Source organism: Convolutriloba macropyga, chromosome 3 (assembly GCF_964194025.1).
Source record: "Convolutriloba macropyga chromosome 3, txConMacr16.3, whole genome shotgun sequence".
Taxonomy (NCBI): Eukaryota; Metazoa; Xenacoelomorpha; order Acoela; family Convolutidae; genus Convolutriloba; species Convolutriloba macropyga.
In genome coordinates, this window is record NC_134470.1 from 36,549,583 (window position 1) to 36,574,535 (window position 24,953).

Genomic DNA, 24,953 nt, shown 5'->3' on the forward strand with positions numbered 1-24,953 from the left:
GAATATTATTTTGCCTGTGTCATCAAAGAACTGTCTGTATAAAGTATTATCAACTTCCAAACGGTCAAACTGTTTCGCGTATTTCTTCAATATTCTAGATGGATACTTCAAGTTGCTACTTAAGCCGTTACGTTTCCACTCAATTGCTTGCACAATCTCCTCAACTTTTGTCGGCTCACTCGCCAAATCTAATGTTTCTTCTATATCAGTCAGATCGTTCAAAAGATCCGCTTGTTTCGCAAATTGTAATGCATTAACTTCCGCACGTTTCAATTTAGAGAGGCTATTTGTATCATCTCCATTTTCTCGTTTTCTTTCAACATATAAGTCGTAAAGTCTAAATTCCTAAAACAATATTAACCTCGTTCATTTCTGACTCGGAGACATTGTCCAATTGATCGATACCCGTTATCGAAACAGTGATTTTGCTTCAGATTCAAAATATATTTCGCGAATTGGTACTTCGTCTGTTAGTTTAAGGGACAGGCTGGCACCTTTATCCGTTTGTACACGTGAGAGGAAGTTTGCTGCATAGTTAGCTGTGCCAGGAATATGGGCAATAACTACGTTAAACGACAGAACTCGGTCCAAAAAGTTCCATAGCTCCGATTATCCAAAAAAACGACTGGATGGCTAGATGCCCAGATGTAGTGAGAAAACTGGTCTAATGCACAAAAAAGTGCTAAGAATTCTCGGTAATAAGTGGCAAACTTAAGCTGTGCTGTCGTGAAAAATTGTGATCCAATAGATGATGGAGCATAGACTTTCTTTTCCTTTGACTGTTTTCCTGTCACATAGTGCTCAACCATAAGGACAAATCAGGCTCTGTAGTAGCTCGCGTCGCAGAGGAGAACATTGTGTAGGCCAAGCTTAGGCAATCTGAGCGTCATCTCTGTTGCCTCAAGTAGGTCCATTTTCATAGTTTCTAATGCGTTGTAATGTGTTTCTTTCGCTTCAAAATCGGCTTCTTTACGTAATAATTGATAAAAAGGTATTAGCTCTCGTCTAGATTTGGTAGAAAGTTTCTGAAGAACTGCGCGAAGCCAATTAGTCTTTCGACCTGCTTAATTGTTCTTGGCATTGTAATCTTCAAAAACTTTTTGATTTTCTCTGCTTGTGGGGATATTACCTCATTTGTAATTGTAATGCCCAGAAATTTGATTGACTGTGAGGCTATTTCGCATTTTTCTGGTAACAATATCAGTCCGGATCTTCGGATGCAATCGAAAATTTTCCTTAGGCTAGGAAGTAGCTGATTAAATTCTGTTACTGCGCTCCCAATATCGTCCATGAAATGTGTGTATATACCAGCTGCTAAACAAGGATCCAGATAATGGCGAATAAATGAACTCAAATCAGTGACTGACTTACTAAGTCTTTGAGCTAAACATTTGTACGCGCAAGTTCTTGATGAGAAATTGAAAAATAAGAGTGTTACTGAGGTGTCGTCCGCCATCTGTACAGTGATAAGCTTGTGAGCAATCAAGCTTTGTGAACAATGGTTTCCCAGCAAAGTGAATAATTGCATCGGCCAAGATCGAGATCGGAAATTTTGTGCTATGGTAATAGTTTCTAAGTAAGTGGTTAACTCTTCTCAGATCGATTAAAATTCTCAGTTTGCCTGACTCTTCTGTGAGCAAATAATGGACTACTGTATTTAGACTGTGACAATGTCGTTATGAGTCCGTAGTAGTGCGTCAGTGCTAATTCAATATGGAGCTCATCACGCAAATCGATTGGAGTTGATGGTCCTTGCACATATACTGGTATGTCATGCTCTGGAGATACCTTAATTTTCAGTTCGGTATTATATCCAACGTCAAATTGGTGTTTGGCAAAAATGTCACATTACTCAACTAATAAATTCTCACATTAAATAATGACTTAATGGAGAATTTTCCCAGTTGAAATTGCTGAGAAAGAATTTGCGGTATTCTTCACCATTTAGCGGATCGACCTGCTCCAACCTTTGGAAATTTAAAATTTGGTCATGTCTTGTAACAGCGGCAAGTTACTTGGGTCCTCGCAAGTTTCTCGTGTCGGAAACCATAGTTTATTATATTCCGTTGGAGGTCTCCTAGTTTGGCCTGGTTTGTGTTGGTTAAAGTCTTGGATAAGCTGGTTCAATTCCGCAAAATAATCATCTTGGTTTCTTGATTTTGCTAACGTTATCAATTGTGGGTCAATTTGTATCAATTGGTCGGCTTGCTCCGTTGACAGAATTGAGAATCTACCTACATCTGTTCGATTACTGATTGTGATAGGCATACAATGTATTATTCTTTCCTACAGTACTTAGTGAAGAAGTTAATGCAATTTCGGTTTCGAGAATTTTATTAGGAGTGATTACTACACTTTTGTTCTCAAACTGATCAATTTCTTCTGGTAAATAGCATTCCACGAGGATGTGCTCGTTGGGCTGGAGTGTGTGCTTTTTGTTTGTGTAAATGGGAATCTTGTCTGCCGGCTCGTCGTTTTTCGTTTACTGGCTTGATTTCATTAATTTGAACCCTCAGATCGGTGAATTGAATAAGGCCTTTTTTTGGGCTAATTGAAATAAAGAATACTCGATAAAGAAGGGGTTGCCAAGAATGACTGAGTTTGATGACGAAAGGACGAGATAGTCTTCAACAAACTCTCTGTGGGCAAGTTCAAATTTAATTTCAACCTGTTTCTCTATTCTGACTAGTTGTCCTCCAGCCATTTTGATTGAAGTACAACCTGGTTGCTGTAATTTGACTACGTTCTTGTCAATTTCTGTGATTTCTTGAAGTAATCGGTTGCTTATAACGTTGGCACAATCTCCGGTGTCAATTAGCGCTCGACAGCTTGGTGCGTTATTAATTTTAATTTTGACATCGGGGAGAAAGGATGATCTCATATTTGGGTTTATATTGTAAAGATTAAATAGTTTACTACATTATTTTACGAATTTGAGGGACTGTTTGCAACTTTTCGGCATTAAGAGTGGCTTTTAGTTTTTTGATTGGCGGTTAAATGGAAATGATGTTCCTCTATTATCAGTTCTCCTCTCTGAGAACATTGGCTTGATCGGTGGTTTGGGTAGCCACACGTATAACAGAATGCACCGCTAGATCTAGTCACAGGCATGTATGGGCTGGTGGGCATGCGGACTTGTGACTGTGTAAAATTCCGAGGTTAAAACTTAAGCGTTTGTGTTCGGGAATCATGGTTTCTGGTTTCTGTTACAGAAAATTCGGCCTCTAAAGTTGTTTCCCCTGTAGAGGTTGCGCTAGTTTTGACTCGCGTAGTTACTTCTAGGCGTGTATGGGGCTGCAGGGAGTTGCTCATTTCTATTAAATGACTGGTTGGGGGAGTAGGTTACATCTCTTTTTGCTGTAGATTACATTGTGCTGCCGTAATGCGGTCATCAATTGTTTGAAATTTTTTGTCAAGCCAATCTTGCGCTTGGTTCAATTTAGAGAGCGCATTTATTAGAGAGGCTTAGGCAATCTGAGCGTCATCTCTGTTGCTTCAAGTGGGTCCTTCTTCACAGTTTCTAGTGCGTTGTAATGTATTTCTTTCGCTTCAAAATCGGCTTCTTTACGTAAAAATTGATAAAGGTATTAGCTCTTGCCTAAATTTGGTAGAAAGCTCCTGAAAAACTGGTCGAAGCCAATTAGTCTTTCGACCTGCTTAGTTGTTCTTGGCATCGTAATCTTCTTCAAAAACTTTTTGATTTTCTCTGCTTGTGGAGATATTCCCTCATTTGTAATTGTACTGCACAATTTGATTGACTGTGAGGCTATTTCGCATTTTTCTGGTGACAATTTCAGTCCGGACCTTCGGATGCATTCGAAAACTTTCCTTAGGCTAGGAAGTAGCTGACTAAATTCTGTTACTGCGCTCCCAATATCGTCCATGAATTGTGTGCATATACAAGCTGCTAAACAAGGGTCCAGATAATGGCGAATGAATGAACTAAAATCAGTGACTGATTTAATAAGTCCTTGAGCTAAACATTTGTACACGCAAGTTCTTGATGAGAAATGGAAAGCTCAGAGTTGTACTGAGGTGTCGTCCGCCATCTGCAGAGCGATAAGCTTTTGAGCAATCAAGCTTTGTGAACAATGTTTTCCCAGCAAAGTGACTAGTTGAAAAGGCCATGATCAAGATCGGAAATTTTGTGCTATGGTAACCGTTTTTAAGTAAGTGGCTGACTATTCTCAGATCAATTAAAATCAAAATTCATAGACTGCCTGACTCTTTTCTGTGAGCAAATAATGGACTACTGTATTTAGACTGTGACAATATCGTTATGAGTCCGTAGTAGCGCGTCAGTGCTAATTCAATATGGCGCTCATCACGCAAATGGATTGGAGTTGATGGTCCTTGCACATATACTGGTAAGTCATGCTCTGGAGATACCTTAATTTTCAGTTCGGTATTATATCCAACGTCAAATTGGTGTTTGGCAAAAATGTCACATTACTCAACTAATGAATTCTCACATTCCTCAATAAGGAAACTAATCACAAAAGTGGTATAGTTAGTTTTGCCAAAGTACTGTTTTCTTTGAACTGTTCTTGATTTTTGAGCCATTTTTCAGGGTTCTGATTTCCAGGAATTCATGCCTGCAGTACTCTTAGGCAAATGGCCTCAGACTCGTTCCTAGGGCACCTGGGCCCTATTTTGTATCCCTGGCGGTCACGAAAAATTCTTCCGGGCATCTGGAGGACTTTTTTTCGGGCTCTAACTTGACGATTTTTGCGAGATTCGCTTTCGTGTTTCAAATTTTTAATTATTTCTGATGAAAGTACACATTTCTACAAATTATCGTCAACTAACCCAATTTTTGGGTTCTCATCTTTCTTGCAACATCTGAGGAGGCTACGGGTGTGCTTTGTTGTTCTTTTAGAGTTGATCTAACTAGGAAACATTGCGGATAAACCAGGTGCACTTTTTGCTTTTCAAGTATTTTTGGTACTTTCAGCGTTGTTTTTCCGCATTTTTTTGCTTTAGTTTCCAATCACACTGTTAAATTTCTATTCTAAATTGATAGTAGTTGTCGACGTGGTAATTGTACAAAGGAATTTGCACAGCGACATGCGAAAAAACTTCAAATACTTGTCGTAAAACACTTTTCCGAAAGTTGATCGAGACCACATCCGAGTTTTGGTAAATTTATCGAGCGTATGCTGTGCTTTAATACATTAAATCGTAGTGCGTAAAGAGTAACTGAGAGGGTCTAATAGGTAGGTTTATCATAAAAGTTTTCTTTTGTGACCAGGTTGAAGATATATCGATTTAAAGTCGCATCAAAAAACTGAACCTTTTGGCGGTTTTTGCGGGAATTATTGACTTTATTTGACTTTTATGGCAGTATTTCGGGGTAAATATTGGCCACTTGCCGAGGAAGGGCTTTAACCATCTTCATTTCACAAGATATTTAAAGAGCAAAACAGCTTTTGGAGTTGAGAATATTACCTCTATGACGGAAAAATTTGGCTCTTATTTTTCCACTTTCAATTACATTTATATTTGAAGTCGTATATTTGCTCTTTGGCTGGCTTCGGGTTACTCGTCTGTTATCGTCAGTTGAACCGCTTTGGTGTCTTGCAATGCTGGATCGGACTTGGCCTAATTTAGTTTCTCTGGATAGAGTTTGGTTTCTCCTTGATCGTCGTAATGACTCTTCAATTATTTGATGTTTTTGCTCTTTTGTTAAAATGGACGGCTGTGTTGGAGATGCGGGCAGTCGTGGCATTTTTGTGAAAACGTGAAACGTAACGTGCTACAGGTTACCATGATTCAAATTTTCTCACTCCTTGCATTTTTGCAAAGTTAACTCTATTTTGATTGCTCCGAGTACCTGGTCCCGGTTGTTGTTCTGTATCTTCTTCGTCATTTGCTCTAATTCTCTCAGTCTCGGCGCCTCTGGGGGGCTTATAGGATACTGGAATTCTTCGGGTGTTGCAATACTCTCGGAACTATCTAAAAAGCTGGCTCGGGGTGAATTTTCTTGCGAATTTCTCGGCGAATTCACTGGTTATGGTGTTCTGATTTCTGGCGGTGGTTTTGCACGTATTGGCGGTATTACCGGCACTATTGCGGGAGCAGGGGCTACCAATGGCAATGCAGGGGTTCCATGTAGAGGGACAGTAACACCAAGGCGTCTGTGACGGTTGAACTGTTACAGTTTTTGAAAATGCGGTACTCTGCACTTGATTTAATAAATTTGGAATATACTCATCGAATAATTCTGGCTCATTTCGAGTTGTTCTTCTCGATGGATCCGCTTCAAACATTGCAGGATTGATTTCTTGTATGTCATCTGGTGGCTCTGTGAGTTTGATAGGTCTTAGCCTGATCCGGTGAGTACATTGAGTATAAATTGTCCATGTTTTTTAATAAAATAATTTGAAATTATCAGGACTATAGAGTGGTAGCCATGTTTTTACTGCCTTCTGGGTAAAATCGTTGTGCCTTGTTAACTGAGGTTTAATAGTAAGCAATGTGAATGCAATTTGAGCGGCTATGCTTCAGCTTTTTGGTCAAAGTAACTTCTATATCGCTGGTAAGAATCTAAAAGTCTTAATTTATTTTCGCCAAATTTTTGAAGCATTGCGTCTTGTAGCTGCAATACGTAATCTGAATTGACTTCAACTGCTGGCATTGATCATGTAGAAAAGCGGAGATCAAGGCGTTTAACAGGTTCACGTCCATGAAAAAGTTGTCGGGCAACAATTAATTGAAGAATGATAAGATGTGTTGTGTATAAAGGTTGCAAGCGGCACATGTGCCAATCGTTCCACTGCTCATTGGAATTGAATTTTAGGATTCGTTTAAGTGATGCGTGTGAGCGTTCCACTACTCCAATTGTCTGTGGTTGTTTCAGCGTGGCATGTTTGAGTTTAACTTCGAGTAGCTTCGTTAGTTCAGCCAATAGTTTTGAGGTGAAATTTCCTGTATCAATCACTATTGTACTTGGCAAATAGCTGTGCTGGAAGAAAATTTTCACTAGCTCTCTGGCAACTGTGTCGGCACTACCATTTGTCAGTGGTATTTCAAACAAATACTTCGTAAACACGTCATTTCCACTAAGAACAAATTTGTAAAATGGGCCTTTTTGTTCAACTAAGTCAATTTGCATCATTTCTGTGGGGAATGACTGTAGTGAAGATACACGCTGTAATGGTGCCTGCAACTGCTTTTTCGTTGATTGCATGAGCTGTAAACATGTGATGCAGGTTTTGATGAAATCGATGAAATGTTCAGTAATAGAATCGTTTTCGGAATTCTTGAAATTGGTTGAAGTATTCCCAAAGGTCCTCCTGTTGGTGAGTTTTGTAGTTTAAAGATTACCTCCTGCCAAAACAGATTCGACAGGCAGTACTGCCTGAATATTATTTTGCCTGTGTCATCAAAGAACTGTCTGTATAAAGTATTATCAACTTCCAAACGGTCAAACTGTTTCGCGTATTTCTTCAATATTCTAGATGGATACTTCAAGTTGCTACTTAAGCCGTTACGTTTCCACTCAATTGCTTGCACAATCTCCTCAACTTTTGTCGGCTCACTCGCCAAATCTAATGTTTCTTCTATATCAGTCAGATCGTTCAAAAGATCCGCTTGTTTCGCAAATTGTAATGCATTAACTTCCGCACGTTAATTTAGAGAGGCTATTTATTTCATCTCCATTTTCTCGTTTTAAAGTCTAAGTTCCTAAAACAATATTAACCTCGTTCATTTCTGACTCGGAGACATTGTCCAGTTGATCGATACCCGTAATCGAAACAGCGATTTTGCTTCAGATTCAAAATATATTTCGCGAATTGGTACTTCGTCTGTTAGTTTAAGGGACAGGCTGGCACCTTTATCCGTTTGTACACGTGAGAGGAAGTTTGCTGCATAGTTAGCTGTGCCAGGAATATGGGCAATAACTACGTTAAACGACAGAACTCGGTCCAAAAAGTTCCACAGTGATGGAGGAATTGTTTTTGACTGAAAGAAATGCGTTTAGCTCCGATTATCCAAAAAAACAACGACTGGATGGCTAGATGCCCAGATGTAGTGAGAAAACTGGTCTAATGCACAAAAAAGTGCTAAGAATTCTCGGTAATAAGTGGCAAACTTTAGCTGTGCTGTCGTGAAAAATTGTGATCCAATAGATAATGGAGCATAGACTTTCTTTTCCTTTGACTGTTTTCCTGTCACATAGTGCTCAAGCATAAGCACAAATCAGGCTCTGTAGTAGCTCGCGTCGCAGAGGAGAACATTGTGTAGGCCAAGCTTAGGCAATCTGAGCGTCATCTCTGTTGCCTCAAGTAGGTCAATTTTCATAGTTTCTAATGCGTTGTAATGTGTTTCTTTCGCTTCAAAATCGGCTTCTTTACGTAATAATTGATAAAAAGGTATTAGCTCTCGCCTAGATTTGGTAGAAAGTTTCTGAAGAATTGGGCGAAGCCAATTAGTCTTTCGACCTGCTTAATTGTTCTTGGCATTGTAATCTTCAAAAACTTTTTGATTTTCTCTGCTTGTGGGGATATTCCCTCATTTGTAATTGTAATGCCCAGAAATTTGATTGACTGTGAGGCTATTTCGCATTTTTCTGGTAACAATTTCGGTCCGGATCTTCGGATGCAATCGAAAATTTTCCTTAGGCTAGGAAGTAGCTGATTAAATTCTGTTACTGCGCTCCCAATATCTTCCATGAAATGTGTGTATATACCAGCTGCTAAACAAGGATCCAGATAATGGCGAATAAATGAACTCAAATCAGTGACTGACTTACTAAGTCTTTGAGCTAAACATTTGTACGCGCAAGTTCTTGATGAGAAATTGAAAAATAAGAGTGTTACTGAGGTTTCGTCCGCCATCTGTACAGTGATAAGCTTGTGAGCAATCAAGCTTTGTGAACAATGTTTTCCCAGCAAAGTGAATAATTGCATCGGCCAAGATCGAGATCGGAAATTTTGTGCTATGGTAATAGTTTCTAAGTAAGTGGTTAACTCTTCTCAGATCGATTGAAATTCTCAGTTTGCCTGACTCTTCTGTGAGCAAATAATGGACTACTGTATTTAGACTGTGACAATGTCGTTATGAGTCCGTAGTAGTGCGTCAGTGCTAATTCAATATGGAGCTCATCACGCAAATCGATTGGAGTTGATGGTCCTTGCACATATACTGGTAAGTCATGCTCTGGAGATACCTTAATTTTCAGTTCGGTATTATATCCAACGTCAAATTGGTGTTTGGCAAAAATGTCACATTACTCAACTAATAAATTCTCACATTCCTCAATTTAATAATGACTTAATGGAGAATTTTCCCAATTGAAATTGCTGAGAAAGAATTTGCGGTATTCTTCACCATTTAGCGGATCGACCTGCTCCAACCTTTGGAAAGTTAAAATTTGGTCATGTCTTGTAACAGCGGCAAGTTACTTGGGTCCTCGCAAGTTTCTCGTGTCGGAAACCATAGTTTATTATATTCCGTTGGAGGTCTCCTAGTTTGGCCTGGTTTGTGTTGGTTAAAGTCTTGGATAAGCTGGTTCAATTCCGCAAAATAATCATCTTGGTTTCTTGATTTTGCTAACGTTATCAATTGTGGGTCAATTTGTATCAATTGGTCGGCTTGCTCCGTTGACAGAATTGAGAATCTACCTACATCTGTTCGATTACTGATTGTGATAGGACGTTCAGTCACGTTTAGGGCAGAGGCATACAATGTATTATTCTTTCCTACAGTACTTAGTGAAGAAGTTAATGCAATTTCGGTTTCGAGAATTTTATTAGGAGTGATTACTACACTTTTGTTCTCAAACTGATCAGTTTCTTCTGGTAAATAGCATTCCACGAGGATGTGCTCGTTGGGCTGGAGTGTGCTTTTTGTTTGTATAAATGGGAATCTTGTCTGCCGGCTCGTCGTTTTTCGTTTACTGGCTTGGTTTCATTAATTTGAACCCTCAGATCGGTGAATTGAATAAGGCCTTGTTTTGGGCTAATTGAAATAATGAATACTCGATAAAGAAGGGGTTGCCAAGAATGACTGAGTTTGATGACGAAAGGACGAGATAGTCTTCAACAAACTCTCTGTGGGCAAGTTTAAATTTAATTTCCACCTGTTTCTCTATTCTGACTAGTTGTCCTCCAGCAATTTTGACTGAGGTAAAACCTGGTTGCTTTAATTTGACTACGTTCTTGTCAATTTCTGTGATTTCTTGAAGTAATCGGTTGCTTATAACGTTGGCACAATCTCCGGTGTCAATTAGTGCTCGACAGCTTGGTGCGTTATTAATTTTAATTTTGACATCGGGGAGAAAGGATGATCTAATATTTGGGTTTATATTGTAAAGATTAAATAGTTTACTACATTGTTTTACGGATTTGAGGGACTGTTTGCAACTTTTCGGCATTAAGGGTGGCTTTTTTAGTTTTTTGATTGGCGGTTAAATGGAAATGATGTTCCTCTATTATCAGTTCTCCTCTCTGAGAACATTGGCTTGATCGGTGGTTTGGATAGCCACACGTATAACAGAATGCACCGCTAGATCTAGTCACAGGCATGTATGGGCTGGTGGGCATGCGGACTTGTGACTGTGTAAAAATCCGAGGTTAAAACTTAAGCGTTTGTGTTCGGGAATCATGGTCTCTGGTTTCTGTTACAGAAAATTCGGCCTCTAAAGTTGTTTCCCCTGTAGAGGTTGCGCTAGTTTTGACTCGCGTAGTTACTTCTAGGAGTGTATGGGGCTGCAGGGAGTTGCTCATTTCTATTAAATGACTGGTTGGGGGAGTAGGTTACATCTCTTTTTGCTGTAGTTTACATTGTGCTGCCGTAATGCGGTCATCAATTGTTTGAAATTTTTTGTCAAGCCAATCTTGCGCTTGGTTCAATTTAGAGAGCGCATTTATTAGAGAGGCTTAGGCAATCTGAGCGTCATCTCTGTTGCTTCAAGTGGGTCCTTCTTCACAGTTTCTAGTGCGTTGTAATGTATTTCTTTCGCTTCAAAATCGGCTTCTTTACGTAAAAATTGATAAAGGTATTAGCTCTTGCCTAAATTTGGTAGAAAGCTCCTGAAAAACTGGTCGAAGCCAATTAGTCTTTCGACCTGCTTAGTTGTTCTTGGCATTGTAATCTTCAAAAACTTTTTGATTTTCTCTGCTTGTGGAGATATTCCCTCATTTGTAATTGTACTGCACAATTTGATTGACTGTGAGGCTATTTCGCATTTTTCTGGTGACAATTTCAGTCCGGACCTTCGGATGCATTCGAAAACTTTCCTTAGGCTAGGAAGTAGCTGAATAAATTCTGTTACTGCGCTCCCAATATCGTCCATGAATTGTGTGCATATACAAGCTAATAAACAAGGGTCCAGATAATGGCGAATGAATGAACTAAAATCAGTGACTGATTTAATAAGTCCTTGAGCTAAACATTTGTACACGCAAGTTCTTGATGAGAAATGGAAAGCTCAGAGTTGTACTGAGGTGTCGTCCGCCATCTGCAGAGCGATAAGCTTTTGAGCAATCAAGCTTTGTGAACAATGGTTTCCCAGCAAAGTGACTAGTTGAAAAGGCCAACATCAAGATCGGAAATTTTGTGCTATGGTAACCGTTTTTAAGTAAGTGGCTGACTATTCTCAGATCAATTAAAATCAAAATTCATAGACTGCCTGACTCTTTTCTGTGAGCAAATAATGGACTACTGTATTTAGACTGTGACAATGTCGTTATGAGTCCGTAGTAGCGCGTCAGTGCTAATTCAATATGGCGCTCATCACGCAAATGGATTGGAGTTGACGGTCCTTGCACATATACTGGTAAGTCATGCTCTGGAGATACCTTAATTTTCAGTTCGGTATTATATCCAACGTCAAATTGGTGTTTGGCAAAAATGTCACATTACTCAACTAATAAATTCTCACATTCCTCAATTTAATAATGACTTAATGGAGAATTTTCCCAGTTGAAATTGCTGAGAAAGAATTTGCGGTATTCTTCACTCTTTAGCGGACCGACCTGCTCCAACTTTTGGAAATTTAAAATTTGGTCATGTCTTGTAACAGCGGCAAGTTACTTGGGTCCTCGCAAATTTCTCGTGTCGGGAACCATAGTTTATTATATTCCGCTGGAGGTCTCTTAGTGTGGCCTGGTTTGTGTTGGGTAAAGTCTTGGATAAGCTGGTTCAAATCCGCAAAATAATCATATTTGTTTCTTGATTTTGCTAACGTTATCAATTGTGGGTCAATTTGTATCAATTGGTCGGCTTGCTCGGTTGACAGAATTGAGACTCCACCTACCTCTCTCCGACTATTGATTGTGATAGGATGTTCAGTCACGTTTAGGACAGAAGTGTACAATGTATTATTCTTTCCTACAGTACTTAGTGAAGAAGTTAATGCAATTTCGGTTTCGAGAATTTTATTAAGAGTGATTAGTACACTTTTGTTCTCAAACTGATCAGTTTCTTCTGTTAAATAGCATTCCACGAGGATGTGCTCGTTGGGCTGGAGTGTGGGCTTTTTGTTTGTGTAAATGGGAATCTTGTCCGCCGGCTCGTCGTCTTTCGTTTACTGGCTTGATTTCAATAATTTGAACCCTCAGATCTGGGGATTGAATAAGGCCTTGTTTTGGGCTAATTTAAATAGCATGCTCGACAAAGAAGGGGTTGCCAAGGATGACTGAGTTTATTGACGAAAGGACGAGGAAATCTTCAACAAACTTTCTGTGGGCGAGTTTAAATTTAATTTCAGACTGTTTCTCTATTCTGACTAGTTGTCCTCCAGCAATTTTGACTGAGGTAAAACCTGGTTGCTTTAATTCGACTGCGTTCTTGTCAATTTGTGTTTTATTGAAGTAATCTGTTGCGTATAACGTTGGCACATGCACTTGTGTCAATTAGCGCTCGACAACTTGGTGCGTTATTTGTTTTAATTTTGAAATAGGGGAGAAGGGATGATCTCATATTTGGGTTTATATTGTAAAGATTAAATAGTTTACTAGATTTCTCTATGAATTTGAGGGACTCTTTGCTACTTTTGGGTATTAGGTGTGGCTTTTTTAGATTTTTGATTGGCGGTTAAATGGAAATGGCGTTCCTCTATTATTAGATCTCCTCTCTGAGAACATTGGCTTGATCGGTGGTTTGGGTAACCACACGTATAACACAATGTACCGCTAGTCACAAGCATATTTGGGAGTTGCTCATTTATATTAAATGACTGGTTGGGGGAGTAGGTTACATCTTTGTGCTGTAGTTTCCATCTGTGCTGCCGTAATGCGGTCATCAATTGTTTGGAGTTTTTTGTCAAGCGAATCTTGCGCTTGGTTCAATTTAGAGAGCGCATTTATTAAGTTCTCAGAAACTGCATTGTTGATTTCATTGAATCTATCTTAAGGGTAGTCGTCCTTTCTACACATGTCTCTGACTGTCATCTGTTGTCTAGCAGTGGTGCAGAGATCAGTCACTGGCGTGGCTGGGGATTGTTCCAGTAGTTTTGATCTAAGTCTGTTCATTTTTGTTGTCCTCCGCAGCTTGTAATCTAGCAGCTCATGCGGCTGTTTATCCATCAAAATGTGCGTGCTCTGCTCTATCACCTGCTCCTCCATATCCTGGAAGCGCTAATGCTGCAACTGCTGGCAGATTTGGCGTTGGTTAGGCCCGTTGTGCTTTTGTTTGTAAATTCACCAGGAAGTAAATATTACTGAGGCACGTTTGTTAATATCATCTTGTTAGGGGCACGATTTGTTTTGTTTTGTCAGAAAAAAAGCACTTATGACTGTTGAGGTAATAAGTTTGTATGTTTGGGGGCTTATGAATTGTATGTAGTTACATTCTACATATTCAATAAATTGATCTGAATAGCGGCAGTTCTTTATAACAGGGAGTATTTGGGTATTATATAAATCGTGAGAAGGCAATTTAGTTTAGCACCAAAAGTTTGTGTATTCTAACTCACACTTTCCTGGTTGACTGAGTTTTGTTACAAATTGAGCAGTTCCACTCTCACACGTTCTGTGGGTATGTTTCTGTGTGCTGTCACTTTGTCATTGGGGGTCGCCTTTTTTAAGGCTCCAACCTCTGATGCATTAACTATTGATAATTGGAAGGAAAAACTAATGGCGCTGTCTGTCATAAAGAGGAAGATGAAGATAGCTGTGATCAGATAATAAGCAATGATAAAGAAAAAAATGCTGCAGTAAAACGTAAACAAAGTTTGTTGAGAGACATCGATATTGGGTGTATTATGAAGTACCAGTTTTGATTATAATCTCCACTTTCGAGTACTAATTGAGATTTCAGTTTTTCTGAGTCGAGATGCATTTCCTTTTAATGTGCTTAATTACTAATTTGAAATCAGTGTATTTATAGTCTTCTGTAAATCTATAAAAAAATAGCAAGTAATTTATTTTCAAGAAAAATAGATGTATTCCGATGTCGGGACTTCCGTAGGAAAAGAGTGTTAAATCAAATTTGTGCAATTGTCTAACTTAATCTGAATCATACAAATGAATAAGTAATGTTTTAATTAACACTGGCATCAAAAAAACTTAAAAGTTCAAAAAGTTTAAAAGAAAGACAATTTTTGGAAAGAACTAATTGAAAAAGCTGTCTACACTCCTGTCACCATGTAATATGACTTTGTGTTAGCTATATTGTTGGATTAGATTTGATGAAGTGATGTTTCTCGCTAATTTAAATAACTATTTACTAGCATAGCTTTTATCACTTAAATTATTCTTTTCGCGGACATAATTGTAAAAGGCTTGAGCGGTTTCAATTTTTACTTCGGAGCAGGGCCGACAGCTAAATAAGTTTTCTAGTTAAAGAATAGGTTTCAATCCAAGACTGAATTTTCGACTGCTGATCTTAAGCTTGACAATTTTGGTTGTATTCTTTCGATTAATAATTTTCAAGACCTGGAGGCCGTATTTACATTTGAGTAATCATTGTACAAAAACATCAAGGTTAACTCAAGATAACTAAAACTTCTGGCGCGTGCTGGCACGTGCCGGACAAACAAAGTGATCATAGAAAAGTCTACAGTGTAAATAAAAATACCGGTTAGCACTATCACAAGTTCCTGCGTTATGAGTAAATCAAATAAAAAAGATAACTAAGTGGTTTTTATAACAAATATACTTGAGAAAGTTTAAAGGACATTAATAAAGTAAATATACATTTTCTTATCTTAATAAGGCGGAAAAATCAAGTCTATATATGGCCTTGAGGACATAAAAGATGTAGATCAGAAGAAAAGGGGAAATGATATATCCTTTACTATATAAAACGTACTTTAGGACGTTACAATGCCGGTCAAAAAACGATGTGAAAAACATTCATTAATCAATTAAGGAAGCTTGTTTAAATTCATTCCGCAGAAGCCTTTTTATTAGGGAACCTTATTATACCTATGAGTACCATTGAACTTAAACTAATTAAAACTAAACTTAAGTTTTAAAGTGCAAAAGCCAATTTATTGATTGAGGTAAGCCGCATATGATCAAAATCTAATAACGAAAATGACCCCAAAACTTTTGCTAGAGTGAGATAAGACGCCACAAACGCCGTTAGAGGAAGAACTGAACAAGAAAATCAGACGTAACAACAGACGAAACAAAAAAACATAGCAGGTTAAGTCCTGGTACAATTCGAAGAATCTTCATTGACTAAACAACCAAACTAGACCTAGAATGGACTATGAATGGACTGGGAAAACAACTCAGAAAAAATCAGATAAAAAAATCGAACAAAAATAAAGTAGAAATGCGGAGTGAATTTTGTTCAAACACCATTTTCTCACTCAACTTTGAAATGACATTGAAAATTTTCACGCCGTAAAACCACTTACATTTTCGCTTCACTTCCAGTTTCGGCATTACCAAAATAAATACATCAATTTACCTTCAAAAATCATGAAAATATGTTAACAGATCTTGAAAAAACACAGAGGAAAGAATTCTGGAAACAACTCGAAGAGCCGAGCCGTCAGTACCAAAATACACCATTCCATCAAATAATAAGTACATACTTAAACCACTCATGAAAATTAATAAAATGAATGAAGTCAATGCAAGAAAAAAGAAGCTCTAAAAACAACTTGAATTAGAAAAAAAACTAGTAAAAAACTAACAGAATTTTTAATATTACAAATGCACACAAAGCCAAGGATAAGTTCCTTCCAGTAAAATATTCGCCAAACAATTGGCAAATCGCAATTAGCGAGGAATTTCGTTTAAGATTGTACAAAAAACGAGGAACTGCAAAAAATTAAAAATAAAATTTCTCAATTTTTCAAAAAAAAAACTTTATTGCAATGAAACTGTAATCACTTGGTATGAGCACACTCCTCAATTAAAAGGATTCATTTCAAATCTCACTTAAAGCAGGAAAAAATTGCAAAAATTGCTAAAAAATCAGCAGAAAAGCTGACAAACCTCCAAATTACCCTTAGGCACGAAATAATTCCCAAAAACCTGACAACCGCTATTAAACAAACCAAAATTAATAAAATATCATAATCAAACCTCTTATTTAGAAAATCTAAAAAGCATTCAAAAGCCGCATGTGAACAAAAAAAATCCGCTCGCTCAGAATTTTTTTCACACCTCAATTCGCGTTCTCTTGAAAACAGTGTTATGAACAAAAAATAATTCTCTTTTCGCTCCACTCTTCAATTCTGTTCAGCAACCAAGGAAATCCAAAATTTTTCACGCCTTTCATTCCCTGCTTGAAAAATCACTTCAATAAAATTGATTAAAACATAGCCGGAAGAATTCCGGAAGCAACTCGAATTTAAGAATTCACCATTCTCCTTAACCTAACACACATTCTACATAGCTTTGCTAAATATTATGAAACGATACAGGTGTGACTCTAAATAAACTATTGGTAAAAGACCTTCGAAAAAAAAGCAACTTTCAACAAATAACTACTAATTGATAGACACTCAAATGAAAATGTGTTCATAGAGAGAAAGCTGAGGAAACAAGGAAATGACCAAGTAAAAAATTGAAAGATATTGCCTTTAAAATTGTATACTGCAACTACCGAAACACAAATCTGAAAAAAAATTCTGCTAGATCAGTCACTCATCCGAAAAACGGCAAAAAACAACAAGTATTAAAGTAGTCATTTCATAGTAGCATCACCTAAAGAAAAGCTCCTTATTAAAAACTACAGCAAGACGCATAAAATCAAAGAAACAGCCAAAATACAAAAATCGGCGAAAAATTGCTCAAACTTACTCAACTTTCATCATCAAAATAATTATCTATCAAATTGAAAGACAACCAAAACTGCTAGAAAAACTAACTCCAACCACACAACTCTCCGAAGGCTATAAAAATGAATTATACCAAAAGCGTTGAAAAAACTTGAAAACAAGGCAAAATGGTAACAGTAGCTGCTTGAATCTAAAGTTTAATATTTGCTTTAGAATGTCAAAAGCGCTTCCAAACGCAATATTACTAGTTTAGATAAATGAGAAAAACAACTTAAAGTTAAAACTAGAAAATCGCTTAAAAAGCCGCGTGTGATCAAAAAAATTTGCTTAGCGAATATTTTTTCACATCTACTTTTCTCTCCCTCTCAAAAAACGACATGAACAGAAAACTCTCTTTTCCCTGCTCGTCAATTCGTTCAGCCGTTTGACCTAAAAATTTAGTTTTCACATGCGGCACTGACTTTTACATCCTGTTTTAAATACACTCCAAAAAATTATCGATCAAAAGAAGACGCTCCACCATTACTCTTCGAGTCGTACAAAAGACACTTCTCCAATACTCCTCTTCGAGTCGTAAAAAGACAGAGCCCCAATACAATTTAAATTCTTTGATTTGTAAAAATACCGCGAACACCGCAATACAACTACGCTCAGCCTACAGCTTCGCAGCTATAAAAGGCAACACTGTGGAATTCATGCTCCTCACCTGTATGGTACATTAATTGAGTGGTTGAAAGATTCTTGTTGCCATCTCAGCCTATGTACATTTGCATGGTGTCCAACCAAGGTTGTGAGTTGTTCTAGTGGTTCAGTGGTCAGAATGACGATGTTGGATCCGTTGCCAAATGCCAGCATTTTCTGGGATCCCCAATCGGCACATTGTCGGGAAGAACTGGGAGGATGAAATCCTGTTACAGAGAAGCAGCGCTGTCTATAATTTTCTTATACACATCGTTAATGTCTAAACCTATCTCAGAATTGTTGTTCACTCTAACTTATTCTGTTTCTGATATGCCGGAAAAAATCCGCGATAGACGTTTGTGGCCTACCACGAATTGAAACAACTAAAGAAATAAGATTGACAGATCGCCCACCAGCTTTTTAATAGACCACTAGACTTTTTGGGTTAGATTCGGACTCATTTTTATGAGACACATTTGCGCTAGGAATACTTATCTGCAGATCATTCTCTTTCACAGCTCACAAAACGGAAATTACTCGTTAAAAGCAAGTTAAAATTTAACAAACATAGCCCGCAGATTGCCGGAAAATAGCCGCGATAGACAGTTGTGGCCATTCATGGAATTGAAACAACTGAAGAAATAAGATAGACAGATTGACCACCAGTCCTTTAATAGACCACTAGATTTTTTGGGGTAGATTCGGACTGACATTTTTATGAGAAACATAAGCTCGCTCTACAAGGAAAAAGCCCTAATAGACCTTTTTCAAAATTAATATTTGAAATCACTATTGATCTTTAACTAGTAAATGTTCATAAAATTTAAAGTTCATTAAGTGAGTTCAGAAGTTATTTCTTTGAGTGAGCTAAGTCGAGCAATTGACCTAAAAGCAGAACAAATGACGTCACGTACACAAATATTAACTGCAAAGCAGTAGAAATCACTGAAATTGAAAAAGTCAATTCCAAGAAGTCAGGTAGCAAGAATCATCGATGGAGACTACGAAACAAACACAACATAGCAGGACAAGTCCTGACGTACAATTCAAAGCCTTTTCATTGAGTAAACAAAATCTAGACCTAGAACGGACTAGGAGTGGATTCGGAAAACCATTTCTAAAAAAAATCAGATAAAAAACACAAAAAAAAACAGAAAAACAGAAAATCAATGACAAACTGCCGCTAGCGAGAACAACAGACCACTGGCGAGAAATATAAATTTCATTCTAACAAAAAAAAACTAGGCCTAGAATGAACTATGAATGGATTCGAAAAACCATTTAGAAAAAAAACACAATGCAAAAATTGAAAAAACAGTTCGTTCATACAATTCATACAATTAATAACATATAATTCCGGAAACGACTCGAAGTGTGGTCCTCGTGAAACAATTACTTTTTAAATCAACTGGTTCCTACTAAATAGACTACTAATAACAAAAAATAAATCAGTCAAAACTGAAGATAGCCCATAAACATAACTGAACTAAAAAATTACATTACTCCTATATCTAAAACAAGCCAAAATTTTTGTTAGCAATTGAAAACATCGAAGTACCCAAGCAGCGAAAGTCAAGCCATGCTAAGCTCCGAAAAATTTATATTGGAAGAAAAAATTGTATACTGCAAGAAATGGCCAAAATTGTCGCAAAATTTATCAATTTCAGTAAGTTCTCTCACTCAAAACACTATTTTACAAAATAAAAACAGTAAACAATTGTCGCTTCAGCAAAAAACATTATTTGTCGCTTTAAATCACAATGAACACAATAGAACTAAACAACGACCAAAAATAAATTAAACATGAATAACAATAAAGAGACAGAACAATATTCAAAAGCAAAATTTCGTATGTTACCAAAACCAAGCCTTAAATATGTTCACAGAAAGAGTGTTGTTCAAATTTTGTGATAGCGAAGCCAGAAAATCCTTAGTGCCATATTATGTTAAATAAAACCCATTGCAAACAAAAAACTTTAGAAATTCAGAAAAAAAAACAAAATTCAGAGAAGACAGATTTCAAATCGATAGTTTTCAATTTAATAAGGGCATGGCGAATAAAACTGTAGGTCTTAGATTCTTAGAAAGAAACATGCTAAAAGGTCGAGAATACATACATTGTGAAAAAGATGAAAACTAATTCGCAATTTCTGAAAAATCCAAAACCTAAATTGGAAACTATAATTAAAAATCGAAATGAAAAAACTTGAGTAAAAATATATGGATATACATAAATTTTCTGTTATTGAGCAACCAAGTATTAAGACCATTAAATAGCCATGTTCCTGTCTCAGTAAGAAATGAAAACAATTGCGGAACAGTAAAACCATTTGAAAAAATGTTCAAAATATGGTAAATATTTTCACTGAGTTTTAAAGAGTTATCGCCAAAAACAAATCAATTAGCAACAAACCGAAACCAAAAACATTGACGGTGCAACAAAAGACTTTTTATAATAAATAAACTCAAACTACAAACAAAATTTTGACAAAAACCGCCAAAATCGGATTAGTATGTGTATAATTTGATAAAACAAAACACCTCACTTCAAAAAGAACCATCCAATTCAGGAATTATCAAAAATCTTCGAGTCGTAAAAAGAGCGCCCCAAACCAATTCAAATTATTCTTTGAACTGTAAAAAGAACACGATGTCCCCAATAGTAGCCGCTATCGCTTCCCGGCTATAAAAAATCACTTATCGAAACTGTTCATTGAGCTTAAAGTTGAGCAACAAACTGGAAAGCATGATATATCTGACACCGTAGAACTCGTAGAAATAGAAGCCATAGATTCTAAATTTTAAAAATTGAGGCCCTGCTTAGACTACTTCACTGTCATTTGATATAATTGTATTTCATAAATTCTAGCGACAAAACGGGTCAATTAATTTAGGTGATACAGAATACTACTGCATAGAATACTAACAAAAAAACGTCACATGCAGAGAAGTTTAGTAGTTAAAACATTAAAGAATGTACCTGTGATGCATCGTCGGATGACTTGGGACATAGCAGTTCCACCACTCTCCGTCGCCATTACTTCGATCAGATCAGTAGTTACATCCACATACGCAGACCGATTTCATTCAATAGACACATCTGAAATTGAAAACAAAAATATCGGAAAATGTATACTGGCTGATTATTAAAAACTAACTCTTTAAATTATTTGAATATACCCGAAGATTGCTGGCAAATAGACGCGATGAAACCCATGACCCTAACCGGGATTAAAAACATTTTGTTTTCTAATAACAAAATATGAACAGCAAAAGCCTTAAAATGATTAATTTAAAACATTCATTTTAGATTGTTTTGCGGCTGTTTAAAAGCGGTTCAAGCAGACTGAGCGCAGAATGAAAATAGCCGAGAAAGGTGAAGCAGATTTTACTCAAAATATTGAAGGGACAAGTTTAGGCAAAGCCAAATAAATCATTTTTGTCTTCACATAGCGCCAAAAAACCGGAATCGAATCAAAACGTGGCGTAACTCGCAGTCAACTACCTACTTAAAATTTATTCGTCTCCTTGCCATTCAACTTGGAAAAACACATTTTCAAACAAATCAATTCGGGGTACAAAATGAATTTTAAAAAATCTAAACGTAACCTACTATAGTCGAGCGAATTGCTCTCCAGCAACCGGCGAGCGTTTGGCTTTGGTAGTAACCAACTGAAGCTTAGGAATGCTAGAATAAGGGCGTTCATTAAGAGGTGGTGAGGGGGGGTCTGGGGGATCCAGCGTTGTGGGGAAAAGGGATGACCGAAGAGGGTGCAAATCAACTGGTGGAGGAACACTTAAGTTCAAAAACCACCCTTCACTTCAAGAATTTATATCATTTATGAAAATTGTTTCGATTAATAGAATACTTAGAGACGAGTAGATCGTATGCTCTAAGAGAGCTGCTGAGCCACTTAAAGACCTCAGGGCCTTACCTTTTTATCCCGCTTCTGAGGACGAAAAATTAAAATCGTCAAACAAAAATTGAAAATTGATTAAGCCAAATATCGCAAAAAAAACAAGGTAGAATGCAGAGGAAATTTATTGGTTTGGGGTGTGTGTAAAAGGGGGATGTTGGCGGGAATGGGGTAGGTGGGGTATGCAAGGGAGGATGTGGTAGGTGAGGAAAGGTTAGGATGACTCATATAAGGGCGACAAACTTTCTTTGAGAGAAATTAATAAGTTTTCTGCACAGTAAAGGCTCCCAAAATATTTATTGTCGACTAACCTTGTGATACCGCTCTCTTGAGTCGATTACTGACAGCGTGAGAAACTTCGGTCACACTTTTGAAAGGTCGCAGCAAAGTTTAAGGCATGTGTTTAAATAGAAAATCGTTAAGAGAAAAACTTTGGTAACTAATGTTCAAAATCCCTATCAATTATTATTGGTTTTGATTGCGTTTTGAAGGAAGAGGTTGTTTTTGGCTACAAAGCCCTCCAAAAACAATCAGAATAAAAACTTTCGGACTTTGTTACTCTTTGATTTCATCAGTCGGATCTGGAGTTTTAGAAAAGCAAATAAAAAACTAGTATCACACACATATCCCGAAACTTTAAGCAAATGTTTGGTTGTAGCAAATTAAATTTATTTTAATTCAAAAAAAGATTCAGATTTTTTTTGTTTCTTACAATTTAACTAAAAAAAAACAACGTAAGCTGTCAAAGGAATCACAACGAAATGAAATTACAAAAAGTTATCTAGCCCCGCTTTTTGAAATTACCAGGAGACACTTTAAATTTCGATCAAGACAGTGTTATATGCCGCTTAAAATTTGTAACCAACTGTTACCAGCTGACGGTTCAATAACCATTGACAAATTAATTGCCTTTGGTCAATTGTTCCGAAAATTTCTCTTCACATAAAAACTGAATTGTTCTAAAGTCCTTAGTATTTTTACAAAATTTAGTACATCATACTGTTCATCTTCTCGTGTTCTGCCGTCATAAAAATAAAAAGTGCATGTTAAAATTTGCCCTCAGAGATGATTGCGTGCATTAATCTACCATAATTAATCAAGAACGAAGCGAAAATTTTTTTCTTAACATCAAGAATGTATTCTAAGTAAAAAAATACCCAATGGCTTTGATTAGGTCCAATTATCAGGTTTCATTACTACGGAGCCTTTTTTAACAGAAGCTAAAGTTAATTTGCAGATGATTTAAAGTCAAGTCCTTTGAGAACAAAAGGATCGTTTTTTTCTGTTGTCGCCGTAGGACATACTTTGGACAAATTGCTGTCGAACAACAGGCGGGCAAATTTAATTCAGAGGGGGGCGTAACCTAGATGATTTTTTATGGGTGCAAAAGTTTCCCACCAAACGAGCTTCGGTCTAACAGACTGAATCACTAACCACTCGTATATCAGGTCCTTTTTTAGCTTATCTTACAATTGCTTTCATTTTAGCAGACTTAATTTCTGAAAAAGAGCGGTTTAGGTCAGGCAAAAATCAAATCAGGCGTTAAAAAGTCATCCGAGGCGTGAAATTGAAAAAATGATCTAAATTAAAATTCTCTAGCAAAAACCTTGCAAAAAATACGCTTACAATGATTGCTTCAAACTTCGTTCGAGAGCAATTAAAAATTTGGATATAAACTGTTTAAAATTTATTACCCCTACCGAAAATGTGTAGATGTCCACCACACTTGAAGACCGCAAAACGGCAAAATCAATCTGTCAACATACATTCTGGTAGCAAGCAGCCTTTAAATTTTTAGATTGTTTCTGGTTATCAAGCACTTTTTATCAGAATTATGATGTTAAACAACAAGATACGCATATAGGATTAACAATGTTTCAAGCTGGCGGACTTTATACATGGCATTTGACGACTTGCGGCATTATGTAAGAGCACACATTACCCGTTGATGTAATGTATTCAGTTGAATAATAGACTTAATTAACACTAAATTTTGCTCGGACACTAATGAACTTATATTATTTGTTACAAATTTTTCGAAATAATATTTTCAATTACAGAAAAACTCTTCTGGACTGTAAGGATTAATAAAACTGAAAAAATGTGAATATTTAAGATTAATCTTTGACCGTCAATTTTTTCTTAAAAAACGGATATCTCGAACATCATTCAGTTTCTAGAGAATTTGCCCTTGTACAATTCTTCTCTCTCCTGGGTAGCACAATAAAGTCTCGATTTAAAATCAAGATATGAAATTTAAACATACCCGGCAGATTGCCGGAAAATAGCCGCCGTTGATTCCTATAACCAAGATTTGGATTGAAAGAAGAGAAAAAAACTAATGAACAAATAATTTTTGTACCAACAATTTTAAAGTGGGAACTATTTTGATGTCATTTTGAGCTGAACATACTCCTGTTTCATAGTGCAACCACACAGGGGCTAGTATCAATACCAATAAGCATTAGAGATGGTAACTAAGAACAAAGTTCGAGTAACGGGCATCTAAAATCGGGCTTTATGGGTTTATCCAGTTTCTATTTCTGATTTCGCTTTTTAACACTGACTCTGTTCATTTTGAATTGCTTTGCTGAGCAACTGCTGTCTAAAAATACTTTTAGCAGATTGAGAGAAGAGTGAAACTTGCCTAGAGAAGTCAAAAAGATTCCACGCAATATGTTGAACAAGCTGTGAACTAAAGTAAAGCGAAAAATTTTTATTCGACGAAGTAAAAAACATAGCAGGACAAGTCCTGACGTACAATTCAACGAATTTTCGTTGACTTAACAAAAAAGTGGTCCTAGAACGGACTAGGAGTGAATTGGAAAAACCATTTCGAAAAAAAATATGAAATAAAAAAACAAACATAGCTGGCAGATTGCCAGAAAATAGCCGCAATAGATTCGTAGATCGCCAGTCTAAAAAAAAACAGTAAAAAAGACAGACCAAAAAAATTTGTCTTTTCATTGAAGGGCTGATCTGTTATATTTTGATTAAAAATCTGTATAAGTTATTGCTGCCTCTATTAGCTGATCTCAATTAATCTTCATTTAGAGTGACACCCATTTGACCTTATCTCTTTGAATTAAAGTAAATAAAAGTCAATTTCAAAGTGAGGAAGTCATTTTTGAGAGTGAGGAAAGTCAAGTGTGACCAAAAATTTAATC

General features: G+C 36.8%; 1 protein-coding gene across 1 annotated transcript in view; it reads right to left on the reverse strand.

The window, feature by feature from the left end:
- The window catches only part of LOC142336173 (WD repeat-containing protein 11-like), a 65,699-nt gene extending 44,728 nt beyond the window's left edge, over positions 1 to 20,971 (reverse strand). The window contains exons 1-2 of the mRNA XM_075384797.1: positions 20,850 to 20,971; positions 17,895 to 18,096 (exon numbers count right to left, since the gene is read on the reverse strand). Of these exons, the coding sequence (XP_075240912.1) occupies positions 17,895 to 18,096; positions 20,850 to 20,907 (260 nt within the window). The 5' untranslated portion in view covers positions 20,908 to 20,971. The remainder of the gene's footprint in view (positions 1 to 17,894; positions 18,097 to 20,849) is intronic.
- Positions 20,972 to 24,953: the final 3,982 nt, after the last annotated feature.